At 40.1% G+C, this 24946-nt stretch overlaps 1 protein-coding gene across 2 annotated transcripts; it reads left to right on the forward strand.

The window, feature by feature from the left end:
• Positions 1–1379: 1379 nt before the first annotated feature.
• Positions 1380–24803, forward strand: LOC134661275 (probable multidrug resistance-associated protein lethal(2)03659). Of its 2 annotated transcripts, XM_063517261.1 has the most exons (29): positions 1380–1489; positions 2006–2100; positions 2670–2820; positions 6189–6260; positions 6507–6702; positions 10132–10269; positions 10850–10934; positions 11008–11164; positions 11517–11730; positions 11937–12069; positions 12859–12942; positions 13852–13943; positions 14296–14452; positions 14695–14891; positions 14975–15057; positions 15438–15561; positions 16195–16350; positions 16671–16837; positions 16915–17094; positions 19153–19300; positions 19899–20049; positions 20490–20717; positions 20959–21122; positions 21635–21769; positions 22111–22266; positions 22578–22698; positions 23112–23350; positions 23620–23760; positions 24768–24803. In XM_063517261.1, exons 1-29 carry the CDS (start codon positions 1413–1415, stop codon positions 24789–24791), a joined length of 4065 nt encoding a protein of 1354 aa, XP_063373331.1. In that variant the 5' UTR covers positions 1380–1412; the 3' UTR covers positions 24792–24803. The 2 variants fall into 2 exon arrangements, with proteins under 2 accessions (XP_063373331.1, XP_063373332.1); XM_063517262.1 differs by lacking the exons at positions 22578–22698; positions 23620–23760; positions 24768–24803 and having other exon boundaries at positions 23112–23252.
• The last annotated feature ends 143 nt before the right edge of the window (positions 24804–24946 follow it).

Consider the following 24946-nt stretch of genomic DNA (forward strand, 5'->3'; position numbering starts at 1 on the left):
ATAGCTAGACAGTTGAAATTTTCACAGACGATGTATTTCTGTTGCCGCTATAACAACAAATACTAAAAACAGAATAAAATAAAGATTCAAATGGGGCTCCCATACAACAAACGTGAATTTTGACCGAAGTTAAGCAACGTCGGGCGGGGTCAGTACTTGGATGGGTGACCGTTTTTTGCTTGTTTTGCTCTATTTTTTTGTTGATGGTGCGGAACCCTCCGTGCGCGAGTCCGACTCGCACTTGGCCGGTTTTTATTTTGTAATACGTTAGAAATCCCCTAATTACGGAACACTTCATGGGCGAGTCCGACTCGCACTTGGCCGCTTTTTTGTTGTTAATATAGCAGCAACAGAAATACATCATCTGTGAAAGTTTCAACTGCCTAGCTAGCACGGTTCATGAGATACAGCCTGCCCTAGTAGCACGGTAGCATTTTTATCGTTTATCACCATGTCTGTCACGTTCTAACAAGTACGTAAGTGCGAAAGTGACGGGCATAGTGATAGTCGATAAAAATGGAACCGTGCTGAGCCCGCTGGTGACAGACAGACAGACAGACAGACAGACAGACAACGGAGTCTTAGTAATAGGGTCCCGTTTTTACCCTTGGGTACGGAACCCTAATAACGAAACATTGGCAATAAATAACAGTAAGTAGGTAGGTAGGTAAAGTTTGTCGAAGTCTAGTTAAAGGTCCCACTTTGTAGTTTACCATAAGGATGAGATTTAGTTATTATACGAATAACCTGTCAAATCGTCCTTATGGCAAGCGACAAAGTGGGACTTTTGCTTGGAAACGACACAATTTATAATATTCAGGTGGGTGGGACTCTTTAAATTGTGTCGGTTGTTTATCAGAAAACGGCAAGGTAGGTACCGTAAAATGGGGTGAGTAGGGGCAAAAGTGACATTCAAACCTCGATCCTATAACATTTTATTTTTACATATGCAAACTGAATGGTGTATTGTATAATAAGTGTTCCGGACGTTTGTATTTTAGTTTTTTATTTTTTTTATTTTGGGTAGTTCCATTTCATAACTTTGACGATAAACAAGAAATCCCACCTCACCCCGTAGTGCCTCAAAATTGGGGTGAGATGGGATTTCATACAAAGGTGATTTTGGAAGATTGTTGGATCGATTTTTTTTATTATGAGTAAGTATTACTATAGCTCCATTTTAAATGGGAATACATTATTTTTGTAGCAGTAGCCTTAAAATCCTATCTCACCCCCCTTTCATCCCTCCTCTCCCCATTCATAACCCAACTCTCCCCGCGAACCCTACTCACGGTAGGTACAAAATTATAACATTTATAATATAACCTTCCAATGCCCACATGATTGAATCCGTAGCCAATGAGGCCATGACCACGTTGATTTAAAGTATGTATCATTATAGCTAGCTAATAATGGACACAGGACCAAAACAGAGGCGCCACGTAAATCCACGCTATACGGCGAACATCTTTTCTATTCTAACATTTGGGTAAGTCCATATTTTTTAGCCAGCGAACCTTAATGAAGGTACGATTCCCACCGACCGGCTGGAGTCGAGCCGCGCCGGAGCGCATTTTTAATTTTTTACACGACTGCCCAAACAAAAAGAGTGTATTGTTTTCAATATGCCTATCCTACACATTACACTTTTTCCGACGCACTCAGTTCACGATTTCTCCGAACAGTCATTAAAGACAGTCAAGTGAGTATGAAAGTTAACGCATCATCAGCGTCATGCACTAGGGACTCTAGGGAGGGCCCGCTTGACCTACAATAGTAGATTGTTAACCAGGGGATGAAATGAAACGCACTCATTTCTGCCATGGCCATAGTGCTAATTGAGTGAAAATGCCACTCATGCCAGTCATGCCACTGCAAAGGGTGAAAGTTACTAAAGTATCCGGATTAAAAACTCCAAAGAAGCTTGTAAAATGTGGATTTAGCAACATTTTCACCTACTTATATGTCTTATCTGTATTAAGTATTATTCCTTTGTTTTTTTCAGATGGACATTGGAGACGTTCAAGTTAGGTTACAATCGTGATATTGGCAGCAACGATTTATATGCGCCTCTACCAGAACACCGGTCGGATGTCTTAGGTTGTACCTACTCTATACTACCTATACTTACCTATTAAATTTAATTCGTCTTGGCACCGATTTCAAACGTACTTATCAGTTGCTAATGTGCATATAAAACGGGATACTTACTTAATAAGTAGGTATTTTATTTTATCGTTTTAGAACTCGGTTTTACTTTTTTTAAAGATTCATTTTATATGCATGGTGCAGATTCTCTTTAGTCTTCGAAAACGGATGAGTAATTGGCAGTTTATCCACAAGAGTGGCAAAGTAATTTGATTCAGATTTTGAGTAGGATTTTGCACGAACTGTGCACCGTGTGTTATATTATAGTGCGGCGTGTTCTGTTGTGTGGGCGAAGTGGCGCGGTCGCTAAAATTGAACCATAAATTTAGGTATTCGACACGAACAACTATGTGGTCGTCGTGTACGTCTTGAACAATATCCTTTAGTTTCATTTAATTTGCGTCCGCACCATACAATTAAATTGTCAATTTAATAATATGCTTGCTTTGCCTAATGGACTACTGGCCTTATATACTTCAGAAAATGGTCGCCTCGTCGAGATAACTGTTGTTAGTTCGTAGGTGATGCTCTCCAGAGGGCATGGGAACACGAAGTGCGCACGAGCACCGCGGCAGAATCCAAGCCTAGCTTATGGAGGGCGCTGCTTAAAGTCTTCGGAGCAGAGTTCATGCTCTATGGACTGATCCTTGCAGCTATGGAGTTTATTATACGGTACCTATCTACGAGTAAAGATAAGAGTCATTAAACATTAATTTAGGTATATATAGTAACGGCACCAGTCATGGGACATTTAAGAGGAAATTTGGAGTATTTGTGATATTTCCCTGATACATGTAAAAGTTCTACCGCTTAGCTTGTTAAAAGATGAATATCCTATCCTTCTTTCATGTTTCAGGCGTGTTGTATCAAAGATACTGCAGTTAGTTTCCACATAATTAATAAATTAAAAGTATGTTTTTTTTCTCCAGTCATGGACACCAAAGCTCCAGTAATGGAACCCCGGTAATGGACGTGGATTCAGTAATGGGCCCCCTATAATGGGCATACCCTATCAGTATAAGATATTGGAATAGGGAATAAGTTTTTGGCAAAAAACTAGTTATTAGTCATTTTTGTCACCCGATTGCATTGTCATCCGATTTGCATACGTATCCAAAATTTCAACTCAATCGGAAATCCGAAAGTGGCTCAAATGCCATTTCCAAGATTTGAACCACACTAACTAATACAGGGTGGATTTTCTTTTTGGGTCAGTGAGGGCAGCTACCATCCCGTGCCGCTACGAGAAAACGGTCTTAGAAGACCTTCCCTCGATTTCAAATTAATGAAGATTGGCTTTTACAGATTTTGGAAAAAACATACAGGGTGCGAGGAAAAGGTAATTTTTGACAAACTTTTTTTTTGATGCCAATCGATCCCATTCCTATTGAGGATCAAAAGCTTGTATGGAACAAAAAAAAATTCCGGCTAGAAAAGCCACAAATCGAGGAAAACATTTCCCATACAATTTGTATGAAAATGAAAACTTATATTTTTCACATGCTATTTTTGTATGCCAATCGATTCCATTCCTATCCAGTATCAATAGTTTTTTTGGGATCAATGGAAAAAGTTTTTATTAATTTGTGGCTTTTTAGTACATTATCGTAAGTTGACCCCAAAGAAACTATTGATACTAGATAAGAATGGAATCAATTGTCATAGAAAAATAGCATGTGAAAAATAAAAGTTTTGATTTTCATACAAATTGTATGGGAAAAGTTTTCCTCGATTTGTGGCTTTTCTAGCCGGAATTTTTTTTTAGCTCCATACAAGCTTTTGATCCTCAATAGGAATGGGATCGATTGGCATCAAAAAAAAGATTGTCAAAAATTACCTTTTTCTCGCACCCTGTATGTTTTTTCCAAAATCTGTAAAAGCCAATCTTCATTAATTTGAAATCGAGGGAAGGTTTTCTAAGACCGTTTTCTCGTCGCAGCACGGGATCTGGTAGCTGCCCTCACTGACCCAAAAAGAAAATCCACCCTGTATACAAACTAACAGGGCAAGTTAAATAAAATTTTGTAAAAACGATATTAATTTATCCGAAGTCCGAGAAGACCTCCTGACATAGTTCGTACGAGTAACTACATTATACTTCTGTATTGTTTAAACATGGAATTACGCCATGGCAAGCATCATTATGTAAATTATCCCATCATAGGAGGTATGCAATTTTACAGCTCCTATAATGGGATTGGGCAAAATACTACTATTTTTTATACATCTCTAGAGACACAACATAATGTGTTGTATACCTTATCTCATGGTAAATGCAATTAACAAAACACATTCTAGTTTACACCAAGTAATAATTAATTACAATTTAATATATGAACTCACCTCTCTTAGCGAAGTTGTTAAGAATTCTTACTGGTTATTTTTTCCAGTGACACGACAACTTTTGGGTTGGCGCCAATTTCTTAAAAATTAACCGAAATTAATAAAAAGTCAAACTTAAACAGCTCTATGACTCTTATTTATGGTAAAATATTGCCAGTCTTTATAAACTACTTTTACATACTTATTTTAGAGGATTTGTGGTTTTATGTCCCATTACCGGTTCCACGTCCATTATAGGGTCCATTACGTTAGGTATGTAATTATGGAACACTTAGATTTATGTCAAAACATCTCATATGCTTGAAACAGAGGGTCTACCGCCAGAGATGTGACTTATTTGAAATACTTGTATTTAAAATGCAAATACAAAATGCAAAATACCTATTTTGTATTTTGTATTTAAATACCTTTTGAAAAAAACTATTTTGTATTTTATTTGAAATAGTTTTTGGGACCTATTTTCTATTTTCAAAATACAAAATACTTTTATCACGACGACGTTTTTATCACACTAACGAGAGGCATTATTGGCAAGGTGCGAAGTCGGTGGAGGGGGAAGTGGCGCTGATCGTCACAAACACAGGTAATCTTATGGAATGGCCGCCATTAGTACTAGCGGCAGCCGCTTGAACTAATTTTACTCCATAAGATTTAACGTAGAAAGTCTGCCAAAATGAGGGCAGCACCAGTCGTGCACCTAGCGAATACTAACTGTAAAACATTATAAATCTAAATTAATGCTTTTAAAATTTGTCCGTTATAAACCATCATCCTTCCGGTTAATATGAGCAAACAACTAGAAATTTTCACTTTAGATAGAGGACTATTGACACACTGTTTTCAAAGAATAAAGAGTCTTCAATTCGGATATTCTGAGTAATACTTTTTAATTCAGACTAGGTATTCACTATTCAGAGTACCTTTTATCGCAAAGTATTTGTATTTTTAAAAAGTATTTTGAAAATACCTATTTCGTATTTTGTATTTTAAATACAAATTCAAAAACTATTTTGTATTTTGCATTTGAAATAGTATATCAAGGAAGTATTTGTATTTTGTATTTAAATACTTTTTATAAAGTATTTTTCACATCTCTGTCTACCGCGAACCACGTTCGACGTGTTGCCTCCCTGTCACACTTACGTACGAATTCACAAGTGCAACACGTCGAACGTGGTTCGCGGTAGGCCCTCTGTGCCCAATGTTTTTTTTTTTAATAAAACCGGCCGATACACTAGACTAGACAAACTTAAAATGGGGATTTTTGTAAATTTTACTGCAGACTATTATTATAATTAATATCTGGGTGACCGAGCTTCGCTCGGAAAACATATAAAAACTCGAAAATGCGCGTTTTCCCAGAGATAAGACCTAGCTAGATCGATTTTTCGCCCCCGAAAACCCCCATATAGCAAATTTCATCGAAATCGTTAGAGCCGTTTCCGAGATCCCCAAAATATATATATAAATATAAATAAATAAATATGTATATAAATAAACAAGAATTGCTCGTTTAAAGGTATTAGATTAGATAGATAGATAGATTAGATATAATTAAATATTTTATAGTATTTGTCAAGGTCTCCGTGACGCCGTAATAATGTTTATAGTATCCATCCATTCAATAGTTTTCTTGCCACATCTAGACGTTTATACTTATTGTAAGTAGTTAATTTGAGTATTTTGTTTCTGCGCAGGCTGCAGCAGCCGTTGTTCTTGGGTCTAGTGCTCCGTTACTACAATCCAATTCAAGATTCCCATAACAACACGTAAGCTACCATTCTGGCCAAATACACCTACCCTATTATTAGGTATATACTTTACTAGCTTCTGCCCGCGACTTCGTCTGCGTAAGATGATCATGATGATGATGATGATTGATAAAAACTACAGGTCATGTCGCGAACATTGGGAAATTGGTCCCGATTTCTTAATACCGCACAACAAGAACCCTAGTATGTACGAGTATATATCTATTTAATGCTAGCGGAGATCCCCTATTAATTCGTTCGCAGGAATCGATATTTTTCCCGGCTGTTCCACTACTACGACGCGGCGGGAGGGGTGAGCTGGGGCGAGGCGGTGTTCTTCTCGCTGGGGGTGGTGCTCACGAGCGTGGTCAACGTGCTCGTGCAGCATCCTTTCATGATGGCCGCTATGCACATCGGGATGAAAATGAGAGTTGGTGTTTGCAGCTTGATTTATAGAAAGGTTACTAACGTTTATTCTTTTTCTAAAAAGCACATGAACTTAGTTAAGTACCTATCTACACTAGATAGATCGTTCTATAGCTACCTACGTGGCCTAAACCGACCTAAATGGAAATATTTATAATTAAATAATCTTTAATAGAAAAAAACCGACTTCTCTAACTTCTAGCCTAACCCACTTAACGGCGCTTATATGTACTTGATTTGGTAATATGTATACATTTTATGGTAATCATAGTGGCTTATTTAGTTCAGGTATCATAGTAGTTTTCCGGGTCAATGTCCGGGTCCGGATCCGAGTCCGGGTTCGAGTCCGAGTACGGGCCCGAGTCCGGAGTCCGGGGCCCAGTCCAAGTCAAGCTATGCGTCGTTGAAGAGTTCTGTTCTGATCATCATCAGCAGTTCCACTTCATCAAATGCCACAGTTTTTAATGTAAATGCTTGATTTTCCGATGAATATACAAAAATCTCTATACGCATGCCTTTAAGATTTGAGGAGTTCCCTCGATTCCTCATGGATCCCATGTTCAGGACTTGAGATTGACATAAAAAACCTAACTTGCTTAACAAACATAACGAAAAGGGCAAATCGCCAAATGCGAGCTATGCGTCGTTGAAGAGTTCCGTTATGATCATCATCAGCAGTTCCACTTCAACAAATGCGACAGTTTTTAATGAAAATGCTCGATTTTCTGATGAAAATACAAAAATCTCTATACGCATGCCTTTAAGATTGGAGAAGTTCCCTCGATTCCTCGTGGATCCCATCATCAGAACTCGAGCTTGACAGAAATGTGGCTTAAAAACTTAACTTGCTTAGCAAACATAACGAAGAGGACAAATCGCCAAACTTGAACTATGCGTCGTTGAAGAGTTCTGTTCTGATCATCATCAGCAGTTCCACTGCATCAAATGCGACAGTTATTAATGAAAATGCTTAATTTTTTGATGAAAATACAAAAATCTCTATACGCATGCCTTTAAGATTTGAGGAGTTCCCTCGATTCCTCATGGATCTCATCATCAGAAATGTGGCTTAACAAAAATGTGGCTTAAAAACTTAACGTACTTAACAAACATAACGAAGAGGACAAATTGTCAAACGTGTACTATGCGTCGTTGAAGAGTTCCGTTCTGATCATCATCAGCAGTTCCACTTCATCAAATGTCACTTTTTTGAATGTATATGCTTGATTTGTTGATAAAAACCTTGGAGGATACAACTAAACGGAGTAGCCATTAACAGGCTTTCCCCTCTGTCGAAAATACGCGGCCAACGGTCATACACAATGTATGGACTGACGTTTATCTGACATGGCTATTTTTACGTTACGCATACATTTGACGTTCCCCTCCCCCGCAAAAATCGGCAGACTGTTTTGTACAGAAAATTACAGACAAGGCGTCTCCGTTTGATTATATCCTCTAAGATAAAAACCCAAAAATCACTATATGTATGCCTTTAAGATTTGAGCAGTTCCCTCGATTCCTCATGGATCCCATCATCAGAACTGGGTTTTGACAAAAACGGGACCAATCTGTATGCATATACGTACAATAAAAAAAAGAATTTTCAAAATCGGTCCAGTAATGACGGAGATATGGAGTAACAAACATAAAAAAATAAAAACATACAACCGAATTGATAACCTCCTCTTTTTGGATTTGGAAGTCGGTTAATAATAATAACAAGTACCCACTTACAAATGAACTGACTGTTGAAATTCGAGGTAAATCCAATTTTATATGGGGATAAACAGTCTTTATAATTTAGTCATCTTTGTATTTATGATCAATCAAGCAATAACTTTTAGCAAAATAGTCTTTCCTCTTCCCACTTGTTATACTTATAAGCTTAACGTATGTACGAGGGGTATTCAAAATATTCTCGGTATGAGAATGAAAACAAACAAGTACGAAAAGTTTGATATTTTTATTTTTCAATATACTCCCCCCCTATGTTCATACACTTAAAAGATCGATCAATTATTTTTTTTAATCCCTCGTAAAAATATTTTTTATCTTTCGTGTAAAAATGCTCCTCCACTGCCGCCTTCAATGCTTCATCGTCAGAAAATTTATTTCCACGCAGATCCTTTTTAAGATTGGGGAGCAAAAAGAAGTCGCTGGGGGCTAAGTCCGGACTATACGGTGGGTGAGTAACAGTTTTAAACCCACGTTCAACAATAGCTGCCTTGGCAATATGAGCAGTATGGACGGGGGCGTTGTCATGCAGAAGCAGAATACCTTTGGTTAACTTTCCTCGCCTCTTTTCTTTAATTACATCCTTTAATTGACGTAGAATGTTAGCGTAGTACTGTCCTGTGATATTTACACCTTTTTCTTTATAATCGATTAGTAATACTCCTTCACAATCCCAAAATATCGTGGCCATGACCTTGCCAGCTGAAGGGATGACCTTCAACTTCTTGGGATGAGCTGAACCCTTAATGTGCCACTGCATGGACTCTTGTTTACTCTCTGGGTCATAATGATGAACCCAGGTTTCATCTCCAGTAACTATTCTTTGCAGCACCTCATCAGGATTTTCACCGCACAGGTCAATAAAATCGGAACAACAAGCTACACGCATGTCTTTTTGAAGCCGAGTCAGCATTCGCGGAACCCATCTTGCACTTACTTTTGACATATTAAGATGGTCATGTATAATATCATGTACGGTACCAATAGAGAGATTGGTTACTTGTGCTATAGATTTTACCTTTACTCGACCATCTTCCAATATAAGTTTTTCCACTTTATCAATATTTTCTTGTGAAGTAGCTACTACAGGCCGGCCAGGTCTAGGGTCATCTTCAATACTCTCCCTTCCGCGTTTAAACTCGCTTGACCACTTTTGAATGGTAGATAAAGAAGGAGCAGACTCACGGTAAACACAATCCATTTCCTCTTTTATGGTTTTTTGATTTTTACCCTGTTTTGTCAAGAATTTTATCACGCATCGATGTTCTAATTTAGTTAACATTGTCAATTCGCACAGGATGTTCATGTTTGTTCAGCAATTGCAGAAAAACAAAAGACTATCTCGGTTCGAATTATACTTTTTTTTAATGTCAATGAATAAACCTTAGCGGCCAGTAACGAAAGAAATTTTAGAAGAGGTCGTAAGATATCAATACCGAGAATATTTTGAACGCCCCTCGTAAATCCGATGACAATGACAATACAATATTATGATAACATGGAGCTGAACTCATGATGGAGACAAGAGGTGTCCATGGGTAAGTACCTACTCTGTAATAATATGGGGTTGTTAGAATTGTCTCGATGAGTATTAGTTGCCTATGGAAAGAAAACTACAGTCAGCGACAAAGGCTTGTAGTACCAAAATACCTAGTAATTTTTGCTAAAATCTTATTTCCAGTAGTTAAGAAAATACAGACGTGCGTGATGTTGGGTTTTGTTTCAGGCTTTGAGAGTGAGTCTGCAGACGATGGCTGACAACGGCGCGGGGCTGGTGGTAAACCTGATGGCAAACGATGTCAATAGATTCGACACGGGACCTTTATTCGCACACTACCTTTGGATCGGGCCCCTTGAGACCTTGGTTAGACATACACAATAAGGTCAGGTGCAGTGAGAGGAGGCGGAAAAACGAACACACTCTAAAAAACTCTAGCTGCTCTTACCCTAGATGAAATAATCTATGTCACTATACCAGCACTATACTAATAGGTATGCCCCGCCTACTCCACCTGAGCTTAAACTTGCATACTTATTTTAATTTTTAACAAGCAGAAACGTCTGCGAACGATGCTATTAAGCTTAGAATAAATTTAAAAGTGGAAAAATTACTGCCTTGGGTGAGACTTGAACTGACGGCCTCTGGATCGATACTCCAGCGCTCTGCCATCTGAGCCACCAGACAGACAACAACACACACACACACACACACATTTCCACTTTTAAATTTATTTTAAGCTTCACTGCATATTTATTGTTAGTTTGAATCTTAATGTGTACCTAGACCTGCTAGGTAAGTACCTTATTCTTTCAAAGTTCACTCCGTAGGTAGATGGAACTGATGATGTGTAATATTTTTCTGAATTCTTTTTGTCAATACCCTACTACCAGATATTATTGAACTAGGTGCCTTATTCTATAGTTTTAAGCAAATGCTATTTCAGATCATGACGATGTTCCTGTATCGAGAGCTGGGTATGGCAGCCGTATACGGAATCCTTACAATTGTAGCAGTAATTCCATTTCAAAGTATGTTTGTATCAGCGATTTTCTTCTACTAATTTTGAGGAATCAAGAGTCTGCTTAAATCCCCTTTGTTTAGTTTTCCTGGGAACACGAACGGCATACTACAGACTGAAGACGGCTTTGAAATCGGACGAGCGAGTCCGACTGACGAAGGAGATCGTCATGGGAATAGAAGTGATCAAGATGTACACGTGGGAGGAACCGTTTCGAAGGCTTATAGATGATGTCAGGAGGTAACATCCCAATTACCTAGTCTGTATATTATGAACTATTACCTACTACTACTACACTTTACACATTTATTTCTTATAGTTACCGGTCCCGGTCCGGGCCCTGTTTTGAAATTTACAAATAGTTCCATATTTAGGAGTGCGTACAAGCCGACATTATGGACCTAATATTTATTATGATATTTATGAGTATTTTATTGGTTGATAATATATGATTATGGTGACTAAAGATGACTATGACAATGTGAATCTGGTAGGCATCAACTTAATTTTGAATGTAAATTGTAGAGTAAAAAATATGTAAATTCGCGTGACTAAACCAAATTAAGTGCAATGCCCTTAAAAATGATCGCAGGCAAGAAATCCACAACATCAAGATGACTTCGTACATCCGCGGTGTGATAATGTCGTTCATAATGTTCACGTCCCGGTTCGGCATCTTCGTGACGGTGCTGGTGTACGCGGGCGCGGCGCCGCGCGTCACCGTCGAGACTGTGTTCTTCCTCACCTGTTATTACAACATCATCAAGCAGACCATGACACTATTCTTTCCTCAGGGCGTAGGACAGGTAACTACTAACTACTACGACGCACACACTTTCTCTTTCTGTTTAAAGTTATCAATTTATGATCTTGTCGATGTCTCAAAAAAGTTGTTGTAGACTAAGGGTTTTTTTTATTTGGTCTCTATTCTACTTACCTAGTTCTAAATAGAATGCCGTATAATAGTTTACAAACGAGCAATATTTAAATGATTTATTCTTCTGATTAAAAGATAGCGGAAATGAATGTAGCGGTACAAAGGATAAGAGACTACTTGATAAGTGAAGAATGCCAGTTTCCCCCAAAAACGTTTGAGCCGAGTGCAGGACCTACCGAAACCATCAAAAAACGTGTAACAATCGTTGGTAAATAATAATTTGGTGACTTTATTAAGGTGAGGTGGGGTCAGGAGGAATCCAGTGGAAAATGGTTTTAATCTTGTTTGAATATTTATTTTATACTGTTCCAAGAGGCCTGGGAAAAAAAAATATTACTAGATTTTTTCATATCGTCCGATCCGATATCCGATGTAGGATCCAACACCCATGTGTCAGGCCGCGGGGGCACCGCCTTTAGCGGTCATGCACACTACAACAAACATTATGCCTGCACACAAACAAATATTATCGGTCCTGCAGGTGACGGGAGCTCCGAAGTCCTTCTCTAATCTATGTCTGCAGTCTAATTTCCGCGACCCATACAAAATGTATGAAGTATTTGCAATTTTTTTATAAATACTAATACTTTTAGGGTCCCGTCCGTACCCACAGGGTAAAAACGGGACCCTATTACTAAGACTCCACTGTCCGTCTGTCAGTCACCAGGCTGTACCTCATGAACACACATACTATAAAGTAGGTATTTACTTGTGGTTATAGGCGGCAACAGAAATACACCATCCGTGAAAATTTGGGGGATGAATTTTCAAAAACGCTGAAATTATATTTTTCTTTCATTTTAATAAAATACTTTTTTTTTTAAAGTTTCAAGCTCAAAATAAAACCAAACACCAGTTTAGTAATTTAGACTTAAATTCAGGGAAATTAGCATTTGTAGTTTCGGCTCTGCCTTTGTAGCATTTGTAGTCAGTCGGGACAGGACACACGCATTAGAAAATTTAGCCAGTGAATACGTAATAAATTGGTGTTATGCAGTGGACCCGAAAGTACCTCCTCGTACGCCACCACCTCACAGCCCGGCCAGCACCTCAAACATTCAAGATAACGATAAAAATCAAGGTAAGTTTCGGTATTAATGTTCTTTTTAGGGTTCCGTTGTCAACTAGGAATCCTTATAGTTTCGCCATGTCCGTCTGTCCGTCCGGGGTTTGCTCCGTGATCGTTATAGTGGTAGAAAGCTGCAATTTAGCATGGATACATAAATCATGCATGGCGAGGGAACGGTAAAATAAAAAGTACCTATAATTTTTTTAGGGTACCTTTTTGAAACAATTTTTCGCTCTAACCCAATGATGTGGGGCATCGTTGGATAGCGTAGGTCTTTCTTTCGTGATTATACTTTCATGGGAAAATTGAAAGTTTGTACGGAACCCTCGGTGCGCGAGTTAAACGAACTCGCACTTGACCGTTTTATTATCATAGGTTAGACAGAGGGGAATCGGATCAAGGTAAAAAATCCATTGATATTTGAAATATAAAATATGGAATAGATCGTGAATAGATCACTGAAATTGCACCGAACATCTCTCTCTACAACGCAATGCGATTTGTCTCGGTCTACCAAACTGAAGGCCGGACCAGACGGGAACAATTTTTCGCCAATCTGATTAATTTGTCTGATCAAATCGGGTGATGCAAGACACCTATTTTATTTAGATCGCCGATTTCGACCGCCGATTATAATAATATGTGACCGATACTAATACCTACCGATAAAAAGGAGGTGCGGGCGCAATAATACTACTTAATTTGTGACGTTAGTATTCGTCTTTGGGGGTATTTTTTTAGGGTTTCGTACCCAAAGGGTAAAAACGGGACGGGGTTGGTCTGTGGATCAAATCGACCAATTCCATCTGGACTTTGGCTTTACTTGGATACGTACTAGGTATTTAATTTAACCCTACTACTTATTCATCTTATTCCCATTTGGAAATTCCCCAATTCCAATGAATAATGCTGTAAATTTAGGTAAAGACAAGGTGATGGTAAATTTCGAAGGAGCGTCTAGCAGCTGGATTAAGTCGAGCGACCAGTATGATGCCGAGGACATTCATATTCAGGTAACGTTACCCGTTGTGTACACAACATACCTACAAACTTAATATAGATATTTCTAAACAATATGACCCGTTTTCATTGACCAAAATACAGTGTAGTTACATACCTAATATCATGTAACTTGTTGTAGATTTTAACAGGGTTTTTAATAGGGTTATAGGAGCTACTTAAAATAGGGTCACGTGGGGTAAATACTATAAAACACGGGTAAAAATAATAGGAAAGAAATATAACAAGTTTATGAGTGTTAAAAATTTATTTTTATTTTTACCCGTGTTTTATATCTACCCCACCGGACCCTACACAGTTTATATTAAATGTCTGAACAGTGTTCAAATTAGATATAATGTACAGATCTTTTCTTGTTCGTTGACGACGATAATCGGAGCAGTGGGGTCGGGCAAGTCCACGCTGCTGCATATGATTCTGGGAGAGCTCCCGTGCCGCACCGGCTCGCTGACCACCGCCGGCACCGTCAGCTACGCCAGCCAGGAGCCCTGGATGTTTGTCGGTGAGTACCAGTACGGTTACCATCAGTTTGTCACTGACATAAACGCCGTCAAGAACGTAATTTACTTTCTATACATCTCGCTCGCACTCGCATATTCGTGCAAACGGGATGTATAGAAAGTAAATTACGTTCTCGACGGCGTTTATGTCAGTGACAAACTGATGGTAACCGTACAGGTACCTACACCAACGCACATGAATAACTTTTACTTCTTCATTTTAATCTAAAGCGATGTGTGTTAGGATCCGTGCGCCAGAATATTTTGTTTGGCCAGCCGTTTGTAAAATCCCGCTACATGGAGGTGTGCAAAGTGTGCGCACTCGAGAGGGACATCTCGCTGTTTCCCCACGGAGACAGAACCATTGTGGGCGAGCGCGGCGTGTCTCTGAGCGGCGGGCAGCGCGCGCGGATCAACTTGGCCAGAGCCATTTATAAAGACGTGAGCTTCCACATTTTTCCAACTACTTATTGGCTTGTATTCTTGTAAGTCAGCATTTTTAATACCATTATTACAACTTTCAGGCGGATATTTACTTACTGGATGATCCACTTTCAGCGGTGGATACTCAAGTTGCTAAACATATATTTGAGAAATGTATAAAAAGGTAGGTATGAAGATTATACACATAACATACCGACCAATATTCGCCACAAAATAATGGATCTTGCACAAGGGCGTCGCCAGCTGATGGGCTAGGCCGCAGCGGTCGGCAACCTTTTAGCAGCCAAGGGCCTCATAGTAGTTAACGAAGTTGACGCGGGCCGCATTTTGTTAATATTTATGACTTTATGAGACATTGTCGTTTGTCATTGCATACAAAATAGCCAGGGAGGTTCGCGCGCCGCAAGTGACAGATTCACGGGCCGCAGGTTTCCGACCGCTGGGCTAGGGGGAGAGGGACACTAGGCCTTCTTGGAAATATTGTAATTAACAGGGTTTCCTAGCGGTTTTTAAGTATAATATAAATCGACGTTCACTTTACAGGTACTTGGCGAACAAAACCGTCGTTTTAGTTACCCATCAAATTCAATTTATTAAGTCTGTGGACAAAATAGTAATAATGGACAAAAGCAAGATACTCGTCGAAGGAGCTCTCAAAAATTTAAGTGTAACGTATCTTATCATAACATCACTTCACTAGATAGTATAGAACAAAGTCCCCTGCCGCGTCTGTCTGTATGTTCGCGATGAAATCAAAAACTACTGTACGGATTTTCATGCGGTTTTCACCTATTAATAGAGTGATTATTGCGGAAGGTTTTGGTGTATAATTTGTAAAGGTTTTGTGTAAATTCGTTGAACTACCCGTGCCAAGCCGGGGAGGGTTGCTAGTAAGATCTATAAATATATTTTGTTTTTTTTATTTGATTTTGATTAGATAATTACCGCACACTCCACACAGTCTTCCGAAATCACAGACCAATTATGGCAGACACCCACTTCATTATACCGTCAAGATAAAGCTTGGGTCCTCGGGACCTAAAGGTTATATGCAGTTGATTTTAAATTACCGTGGATGTTGACATCTTGTCTCTCGCTGAGAAAATATATCGGGACCGACCAAATAACTACAATGACTGATCACGATTATTCGTCAATTGTTATCTATGTAATACTTGCAAATAATTTCCCGTTTCTGTATGAGAGTGGCTTACCTGTCTGCTCCATCAGTCTGACTATTATTTCTGGTATATAAGAAGGTAATACATATATTAAGATTGTGTAATATAATATGTTCCAGAAGCAGGAACTGAGCCTGATCCGCGTGATGACGGACAAGGTGCGGGAGGTGCATGAGGAGGAGCCGAGCGCGAGCGCGGTGGCCTCGGTGGCACAGCCCAGCACCGTCAGCGCCTTCCGCAAGCACTGGTCCATGCTGCTGGACGACAAGCACGCGGTACGGCGCAGCACCCTCCTTACTCATAGCTTGTTCATTGAAGCACTAAGTAGGCACTAAATAAATAAAAAGTTTTTGTTACAATTACCTACACAAAAAACAATTGTACACCTAAGCTGGGTAAGACATAGTGACACTAAGTAATAATTTGGAACGCCTATTATCAACTAATAACAAATTTGATTGATGATTGATTAACTAAAGATTCAAATAAAATAAAACATACTTACGACGTTTCCTCCGGGTGCTACTGTGCCACCCGCCTATTTACTTACATATGCATGCTTAAAAATACACTCGATGCCATCTGCGTCACACAGGATCTAAAACCAGAAGTAGAAATGCAATCTGAAGGGAGAGTAAAAAGTTCCGTGTACAGAGAGTACTTCTTGGCCGGCGCGGCGTGCCCGTACGCAGTCGGTGTTGCGCTCATGTTCGTGTTCGCGCAACTGTGCGCTAGCGCCAGCGACGCCTGGCTCTGCAGATGGTATGTCTAGGTACTCTCCGATACTACCAAAATTGGGTACAATTAGTCAAAACTTATAAACATTGTGTTGTCCGCAGGAGCGACGCTGAAGACCGCTTGACTGGTGATGCCACTGTTGACAACATTATTTGGTCAGAGAGCGGCATGACCCGACAATTCTTTGTGTTAATATTTGGAATCCTCACTTTGGCTACTGTGATTGTCGCTTTACTAAGAGCATGCATGTTCTTTTCATTGTGCATGCTGTCGTCTATAAGGTGACAAAGTGAAATCAATTGATAAGTTAAGTAGTGGCGAAAAATAAGTACCTACCTAAGTTATTTGCTTTACTTGTTTTTTCGCTTGCTTCGCTTTTTGTCGCTGTGATCGCAAATTAATTTCACAACATTTTTTTTTTAATTTTCAATATTTTACTTTAGGTACGCTAGAGAAACTAAACGTTAAAATTAAAACTAAAATAAAACAAATCTTAAACAAAACTTATAAGTAAAAAATGCTCCCCAGGTCACCTTCATCATGCGATATGGTACCCAGAAGGCTGGCAGCGTTACCTTTTTGGATGGCCAGGCTTATCCTCTGTCCGAGGTAGCTGCCAGCCCTCCGGTCACCTGAGGTGTCAATGAGACGCTGGGATATTTCCTTAAAAACAGTCCTTCCTTTTTTTAAATTGGTACTTATATTTTTACTAAATATTTGTTTATTTAGGTGCTTACAATTCCTGTATCGTTAAATATTTAGGCAGGAAATTAAGCTTTACACAATGTTTTGATGGTTACACACGTAGCACGTTTTTCCACTTTTTTAATATTTTGAATATGATGCGGAGGCACAAGATGACATCATAAAAAAATCACACAATATACTCTCACCATATGGCAACTTTTCCGCACTATTAGATTAGAATCTACAAAAAAATCCATACACGCGCGCTCTACCCTACGAGGGGCGTTCAAAATATTCTCGGTATTGATATCTTACGACCTCTTCTAAAATTTCTTTCGTTACTGGCCGCTAAGGTTTATTCATTGACATTAAAAAAAAGTATAATTCGAACCGAGATAGTCTTTTGTTTTTCTGCAATTGCTGAACAAACATGAACATCATGTGCGAATTGACAATGTTAACTAAATTAGAACATCGATGCGTGATAAAATTCTTGACAAGACAGGGTAAAAATCAAAAAGCCATAAAAGAGGAAATGGATTGTGTTTACCGTGAGTCTGCTCCTTCTTTATCTACCATTCAAAAGTGGTCAAGCGAGTTTAAACGCGGAAGGGAGAGTATTGAAGATGACCCTAGACCTGGCCGGCCTGTAGTAGCTACTTCACAAGAAAATATTGATAAAGTGGAAAAACTTATATTGGAAGATGGTCGAGTGAAGGTAAAATCTATAGCACAAGTAACCAATCTCTCTATTGGTACCGTACATGATATTATACATGACCATCTTAATATGTCAAAAGTAAGTGCAAGATGGGTTCCGCGAATGCTGACTCGGCTTCAAAAAGACATGCGTGTAGCTTGTTGTTCCGATTTTATTGACCTGTGCGGTGAAAATCCTGATGAGGTGCTGCAAAGAATAGTTACTGGAGATGAAACCTGGGTTCATCATTATGACCCAGAGAGTAAACAAGAGTCCATGCAGTGGCACATTAAGGGTTCAGCTCATCCCAAGAAGTTCAAGGTCATCCCTTCAGCTGGCAAGGTCATGGCCACGATATTTTGGGATTGTGAAGGAGTATTACTAATCGATTATAAAGAAAAAGGTGTAAATATCACAGGACAGTACTACGCTAACATTCTACGTCAATTAAAGGATGTAATTAAAGAAAAGAGGCGAGGAAAGTTAACCAAAGGTATTCTGCTTCTGCATGACAACGCCCCCGTCCATACTGCTCATATTGCCAAGGCAGCTATTGTTGAATGTGGGTTTAAAACTGTTACTCACCCACCGTATAGTCCGGACTTAGCCCTCAGCGACTTCTTTTTGCTCCCCAATCTTAAAAAGGATCTGCGTGGAAATAAATTTTCTGACGATGAAGCATTGAAGGCGGCAGTGGAGGAGCATTTTTACACGAAAGATAAAAAATATTTTTACGAGGGATTAAAAAAAATAATTGATCGATATTTTAAGTGTATGAACATAGGGGGGGAGTATATTGAAAAATAAAAATATCAAACTTTTCGTACTTGTTTGTTTTCATTCTCATACCGAGAATATTTTGAACACCCCTCGTACATAGATAATTATGCTAATCCTGCGAAGTGGATCTAAAAATTATGTAGAATGATATTTGATTATTTCCTGTTTTCAGGCTGCATGATAAAATGTTCGAATGTATTTCCCGGTCACCTATGAGTTTTTTCCATGCAAATCCTTCAGGAAGAATTCTTAACAGATTCAGCAAGGACTTGGGGGCCGTGGATGAATTACTACCACAAGCTATGATCGATTGCTTTCAGGTACCTTAAGCGCTTATTATTACACTTTCCTGCCGTCGGGCCTGACGATCGTGGGCACCCAGCACGTTGCGCCCGAGCAAGATCGTTTTCCGTTTCACGAAATATAAGAACATCGTTTGTAATATTTGGCATGTAAAAATTACATACTTATTTAAATACTATTTTTTTACATCAAGAAATATTGTAAACGATGTGCTAGTTAATATTTGGCCCGATTTGACCCTTTGGCCCGTTAACGGGATTTCGGGACCGACGTCGCGGCCGATCGTTCGCCGTTATAAGCCCTAAAGGCGAACCGCTTCGCCGGACATGTAATACATTGGCGTTACAACGCATTTTACTATATTGAGTGTGAATAACCCTCGATAATTATTGGATAGTACCTACCCGTGCACAGCTTGGCAGTGGGCCGAAATTGGCTGCACATTTTAACTAAACGATTACCTACCTACAGTTTGCAATAAGTACTAAACTAACCAGCTGCACTGTATATTCAGCATTGTACAGTCGACGTCAAAGATATTAAAGGAGTAAGGTATAAAAGTGTTAACATATCTTTGACGTCGACTGTACTACAATAGTAGCGAATTTGTTACAGATAATCCTAAATCTGGTCGGTGTCATCGTAGTCATCCTCGTGATGGACATCACTTTACTGATACCAATAACAGCCGCAATCATAATATTTTACATATTAAGAGTTATTTATATCCGAACCAGCGGTGCAGTAAAGCGTCTTGAAGGGATTAGTATGTATTTTATTTTATTTATTATTATTATACATGAAAAAACAACAGCTATAAACATTTATATAAGCTACATATAAAAATATCCTTTTGTTCTAGTATTACCCAAAAAACTAGAAGAATATGTCATTTAATTAACGTCCCTATACCTTCAGAAAATCAGTCTGCTTTGCAATCCCTAGTCACTACCCACTAGGCCAGACCGGTCCGTCGTATCGACTAAAACCTATGCCGTTGAGGTTGTGGTGTAGTGTAAGTAATAAAAATGTAGGAAATTAAAAGCATAGCTCTTCCGAAACTCTATAGTTACGTAGTTGTAGTTCTGCTTGAAGCATTTTGCTCCAATGGTACCTAATACCCACTGCAGTTAAATTCAACTGCAACACAATCTCCAATGTTTAAACCAATTCTTCGGACACAATTCGGTGTGTTTTTTTGCGCAGCGCGCAGCCCGGTGTTCGGGCACCTGACGGCGACGGTGCAGGGCCTGAGCACGGTGCGCGCGTTCGGCGCCGAGGCGCTGCTGGCGGCCGAGTTCGACCGCCACCAGGACCTGCACGGCGCCGCCTGGTACCTCTTCATCACGTGCAGCCGCGCCTTCGGATACTTCCTCGACATCATTTGTCTGCTCTTCATCGTTTGCGTCACCTTCGGTTGTATAATGAAAACCGGTAAGCGGCTGGCTAAATGTTCAGTGACTGCAATGCTATATGACTTATGACGCTTTTAGAAAGATTTGATCGTGATCTTTGACAGATACCTACTATAGAAGCAATGGCGCGTAGTACCATTAGTTGGTGTGGCTGGTGTCTCTTTGTGTTCTCATGAAACTATACTACTACCCTGAGCGACACGTCTCCATAAATGTTAAGCTAATAATGTTGTACCTAACATTTGCATTGGTTTATTTAGACATAGATGCAAGTACCGTGGGGCTGGCGATCACGCAGTCGATATCTCTGACCGGCATCTTCCAGTGGGGCATGCGCCAGTCCGCCGAGATGGAGAACCAGATGACCAGCGTGGAGAGAGTGCTGGAGTACACTAACCTCACACTAGAACCTGCTTTGAGAGCCGTAAGTCGATATCCCTAAGCAGCATCTTGTTGCAGTTGATCAATCCGCAGAGATGGAGATCAAAAAGATCAGCGTTGATGTTACTCAAAAACCTGTCTCGACGGCCGTAGGCATTTAAGTATGTATCTACCTACAGTACCTACAGATGTTACAAGAAGTTTTAACGTGACACGTCTTTAAAATTGGCCTGAAAGGTCAGGTGCAAAAACCATATGTAAAGACGGGTTAATCAAATTGACCTATTAGATCAGATAAGAAATTGGCGTCAATCTCATCTAGCGTCGTGAATTTCGTACTCTAATAGATACGCAGATTGAAATTAAAACTTATAGTGGGATATCTTGTCCAGGCACTATTGATTTCCCATTATCATTCCCATTTTCCATTATTAAGTTAATATTGTAATACCCTAAATTGAATAATTTTCCTAAAATATTCACTTGCATCACTTTTTTCATAACATTATTAAGATGAAAGAAATATAGACACACTCACACCCTTTCTACTCTTAGGAAGAAAAAGATAAACCACCTCCCGACTGGCCATCCGACGGTGCCATTCACTTCGACCAGCTGAGCCTGAAGTATGCGCCGGAAGGCCATTACGTGTTGCATAAACTGCAATTCAACATACAGCCTCACGAAAAGGTAAATGTTTGCATACTTGCGAAGCAAGGGTAGGCAAGCATTCCATTCAGCGCTACCTTTTGTTCCCAAGTGTAACTATCTATCTCCTCGAAATTCATCTGTGATTCGCCTCTGGCGATACCTCAGTATCTCCTCTACGTGATGATAACAACAGCCCCTTTCGTCAAGGGCAGGGTTGCAAATAGATTTTTGCACTATTTAGATAATTGTGTTTCCTTGTTATAAGTTCATTGCCTTTTTGGTATGCCCTATTTTGACACTCAAATATGATAATTCACTTCCGCTCACCTGGCTACCCTGCCCTGAGCGTTGGAGTATTTAATCGGATCTTGTCCCTTCAGATAGGAATCGTGGGCAGAACTGGCGCCGGCAAGTCATCCATCATTCAGGCCCTGTTCCGGCTTGCTTACTTGGAAGGTGTAATCAGCATCGACGGTGTGAACATATCTTCTATCGGCCTACATGATTTGAGAGAAAAAATATCCATCATTCCGCAAGTAATTTATATTTATTAGTCTATGATTTTGGCTTTCACTAGTAGAATGTATTGGATCCCATACATTTCACGACTCTTCTCTTTTGCGCACAGACTCTAGGCAGCCCGTAAAGACAAGGTAGAATATATGCAAATAAGTTTTATCAGAATTATTAGGAGCGCAGTCTGAGAACATTTGAATAGATTTATTGCACCCCACAATTTATTATTTGACTAAGAACTCTTTCCGGCGTTCCGGTCGTAATAAATAATGTTCGTGTCAATGTGAATTTAAGCTATAAGTAGCAACATTTCTTTTGTTTCCATTATAAGGAGCCAGTCTTGTTCAGTGGCACCCTGCGGAAAAACTTGGATCCGTTTGGCGAATACACTGACGATATTATGTTAAGTGCGTTAAGTAAAGTGGAGCTTATATCTGATGAAGAGGATTCTGGTTAGTGCATTAATTCTCCGTTAGATATATAGGTAAATGTTACAAATGGTCTTCTAGCTCTGGAGAACTAGTCGTTAAAGATTAGGATATAGACAAAGCAACTTGGCAGTTTTCAAGGCACCCTAATCTAATTCATTTTAACGACAAATGTCATAAGAGACCATCCGGATAAGCAAATTGTAGTGTTTTCAAAAATAAGTACTGAAGAAATCAGACAGTGTCACTAAAAGTGATCTCCCGTCGTTGAAATTCTCGATTTACACGTGCGGCTACTCTATACATATAAGTAACATTCTGTCTGCAGAGTCCACCATCATTTTACTGGCATACTGTTTAACATTTAATCAGCAGTAAGGTTGAGTTGAGCAGACGCGATAAGCCTACCCACCCAAAACTATCACTGCATTTACCAGATGCGCTGAACAAGGTGGTAGCGGAAGGCGGCTGCAATATGAGCGTGGGGTCGCGGCAGCTGGTGTGCCTGGCGCGCGCCATCGTGCGCGCCAACCGCGTGCTGTTGCTGGACGAGGCCACGGCCAACGTGGACCCGGCCACCGACGCGCTGGTGCAGGCCGCCATCCGCACGCACTTCCAGCACTGCACCGTGCTCACTATTGCCCACCGGCTCAACACGGTCATCGACTCCGATAAGGTAGGTATACTGGTGTGAAGAGCGCAATATTTCCTCTCAAGTCGTGAGTGTTGCATTGACATGAGCTTACTAAGGGCATAGGACGCTTTGTGTAGGATTGTCCCAAAATGAGTCATATTATATATATATTTATTTATTTTTGCGAGCTAGGTGCTAATTATTCGTCTTTCTTATCATAAAGACGTAACCGGTTTCGGCCGGACACTAGTATCTACACAATTGTCCAATATTGAATGAACGAACGGGAACAAGCGTTTGTATGTTGTCAGATATTAGTGCTGGACGCCGGGCGCCTCGTGGAGTACGCGCCTCCGCACCTGCTGCTGCAAAACGCGAAGGGCGCCTTCAGGCGGATGGTCGAGCAGACTGGCGCGACCATGGCGGCGGAGTTGCGCCAGGTGGCCGAGGAGGTACTTATAAGCTGACTTCAACAAAACGCGTAGGGCGCCTTCAGGCGGATGGTGGAGCAGACTGGCGCGGCCATGGCGGCGGAGTTGCGCCAGGTGGCCGAGGAGGTACTTATAAGCTGACTTCAACAAAACGCGTAGGGCGCCTTCAGGCGGATGGTGGAGCAGACTGACGCGGCCATGGCGGCGGAGTTGCGCCAGGTGGCCGAGGAGGTACTTATAAGCCGACTTCAACAAAACGCGTAGGGCGCCTTCAGGCGGATGGTGGAGCAGACTGGCGCGACCATGGCGGCGGAGTTGCGCCAGGTGGCCGAGGAGGTACTTATAAGCTAACTTCAACAAAACGCGTAGGGCGCCTTCAGGCGGATGTTGGAGCAGACTGGCGCGGCCATGGCGGCGGAGTTGCGCCAGGTGGCCGAGGAGGTACTTATAAGCCGACTTCAACAAGAAGGAGGTTCTCGATATTATTAATTTAGTATTCGTTGAGATATTTGTTTGTTCCCCGATTTCTTAAAGACTTTTGAACATGGTATATTATACAGTTGGTCCTATTGCAGGTCAGGGTCTGATGATGGGATCCTGTAGATATCGAGGACTCTTGTATATTGTAGGAACACCACACCTGTAGTGATTAAGATATTTTAGGGTTCCAGAGGCAAAATGTCTGTACGTAACAGTATTTTTTTTATAGTAACCCGTACATTTGCTCTCGGAAACCGACATTTGGTGAAGTGGAACTGCTGGCGAAACGCTTATTAAGATAACCGTAAATAGCGTTTCGCTTTCTGCAAACGATTGCCACCTTGGCTAGGGCCCCTGACCTTAGCCTAACCCGTACAAGTCCCAAGCTTCATATCTTCCTTCCGCCAATTCGGCAAACTAACTGGTGTAATCGCAAAGTAACAAGGTCAACTAATTAGTTTCCCTCTTAATGTATATTACGCCCATTTACTCAAGTTCTTGCTACATTTACTTACATGTTTATTAGCAAACTACTATTTAATTTTCAGAGCTACAAGAAGACACGAGATTGAATAAAACTTCATCAAATAAAAATAAAATAAAATTTCATTGAATAAAATTTAAATAAGGGTTATTTATAATAATATAATATTATCTCAGTTGTATTCTCAAATATTGGTTGATTATAATTAAATAATAATTATTAATGTATACGGGAGAATAATTG

Source organism: Cydia amplana, chromosome Z (genome assembly GCF_948474715.1).
Source record: "Cydia amplana chromosome Z, ilCydAmpl1.1, whole genome shotgun sequence".
NCBI classification, from domain to species: Eukaryota; Metazoa; Arthropoda; class Insecta; order Lepidoptera; family Tortricidae; genus Cydia; species Cydia amplana.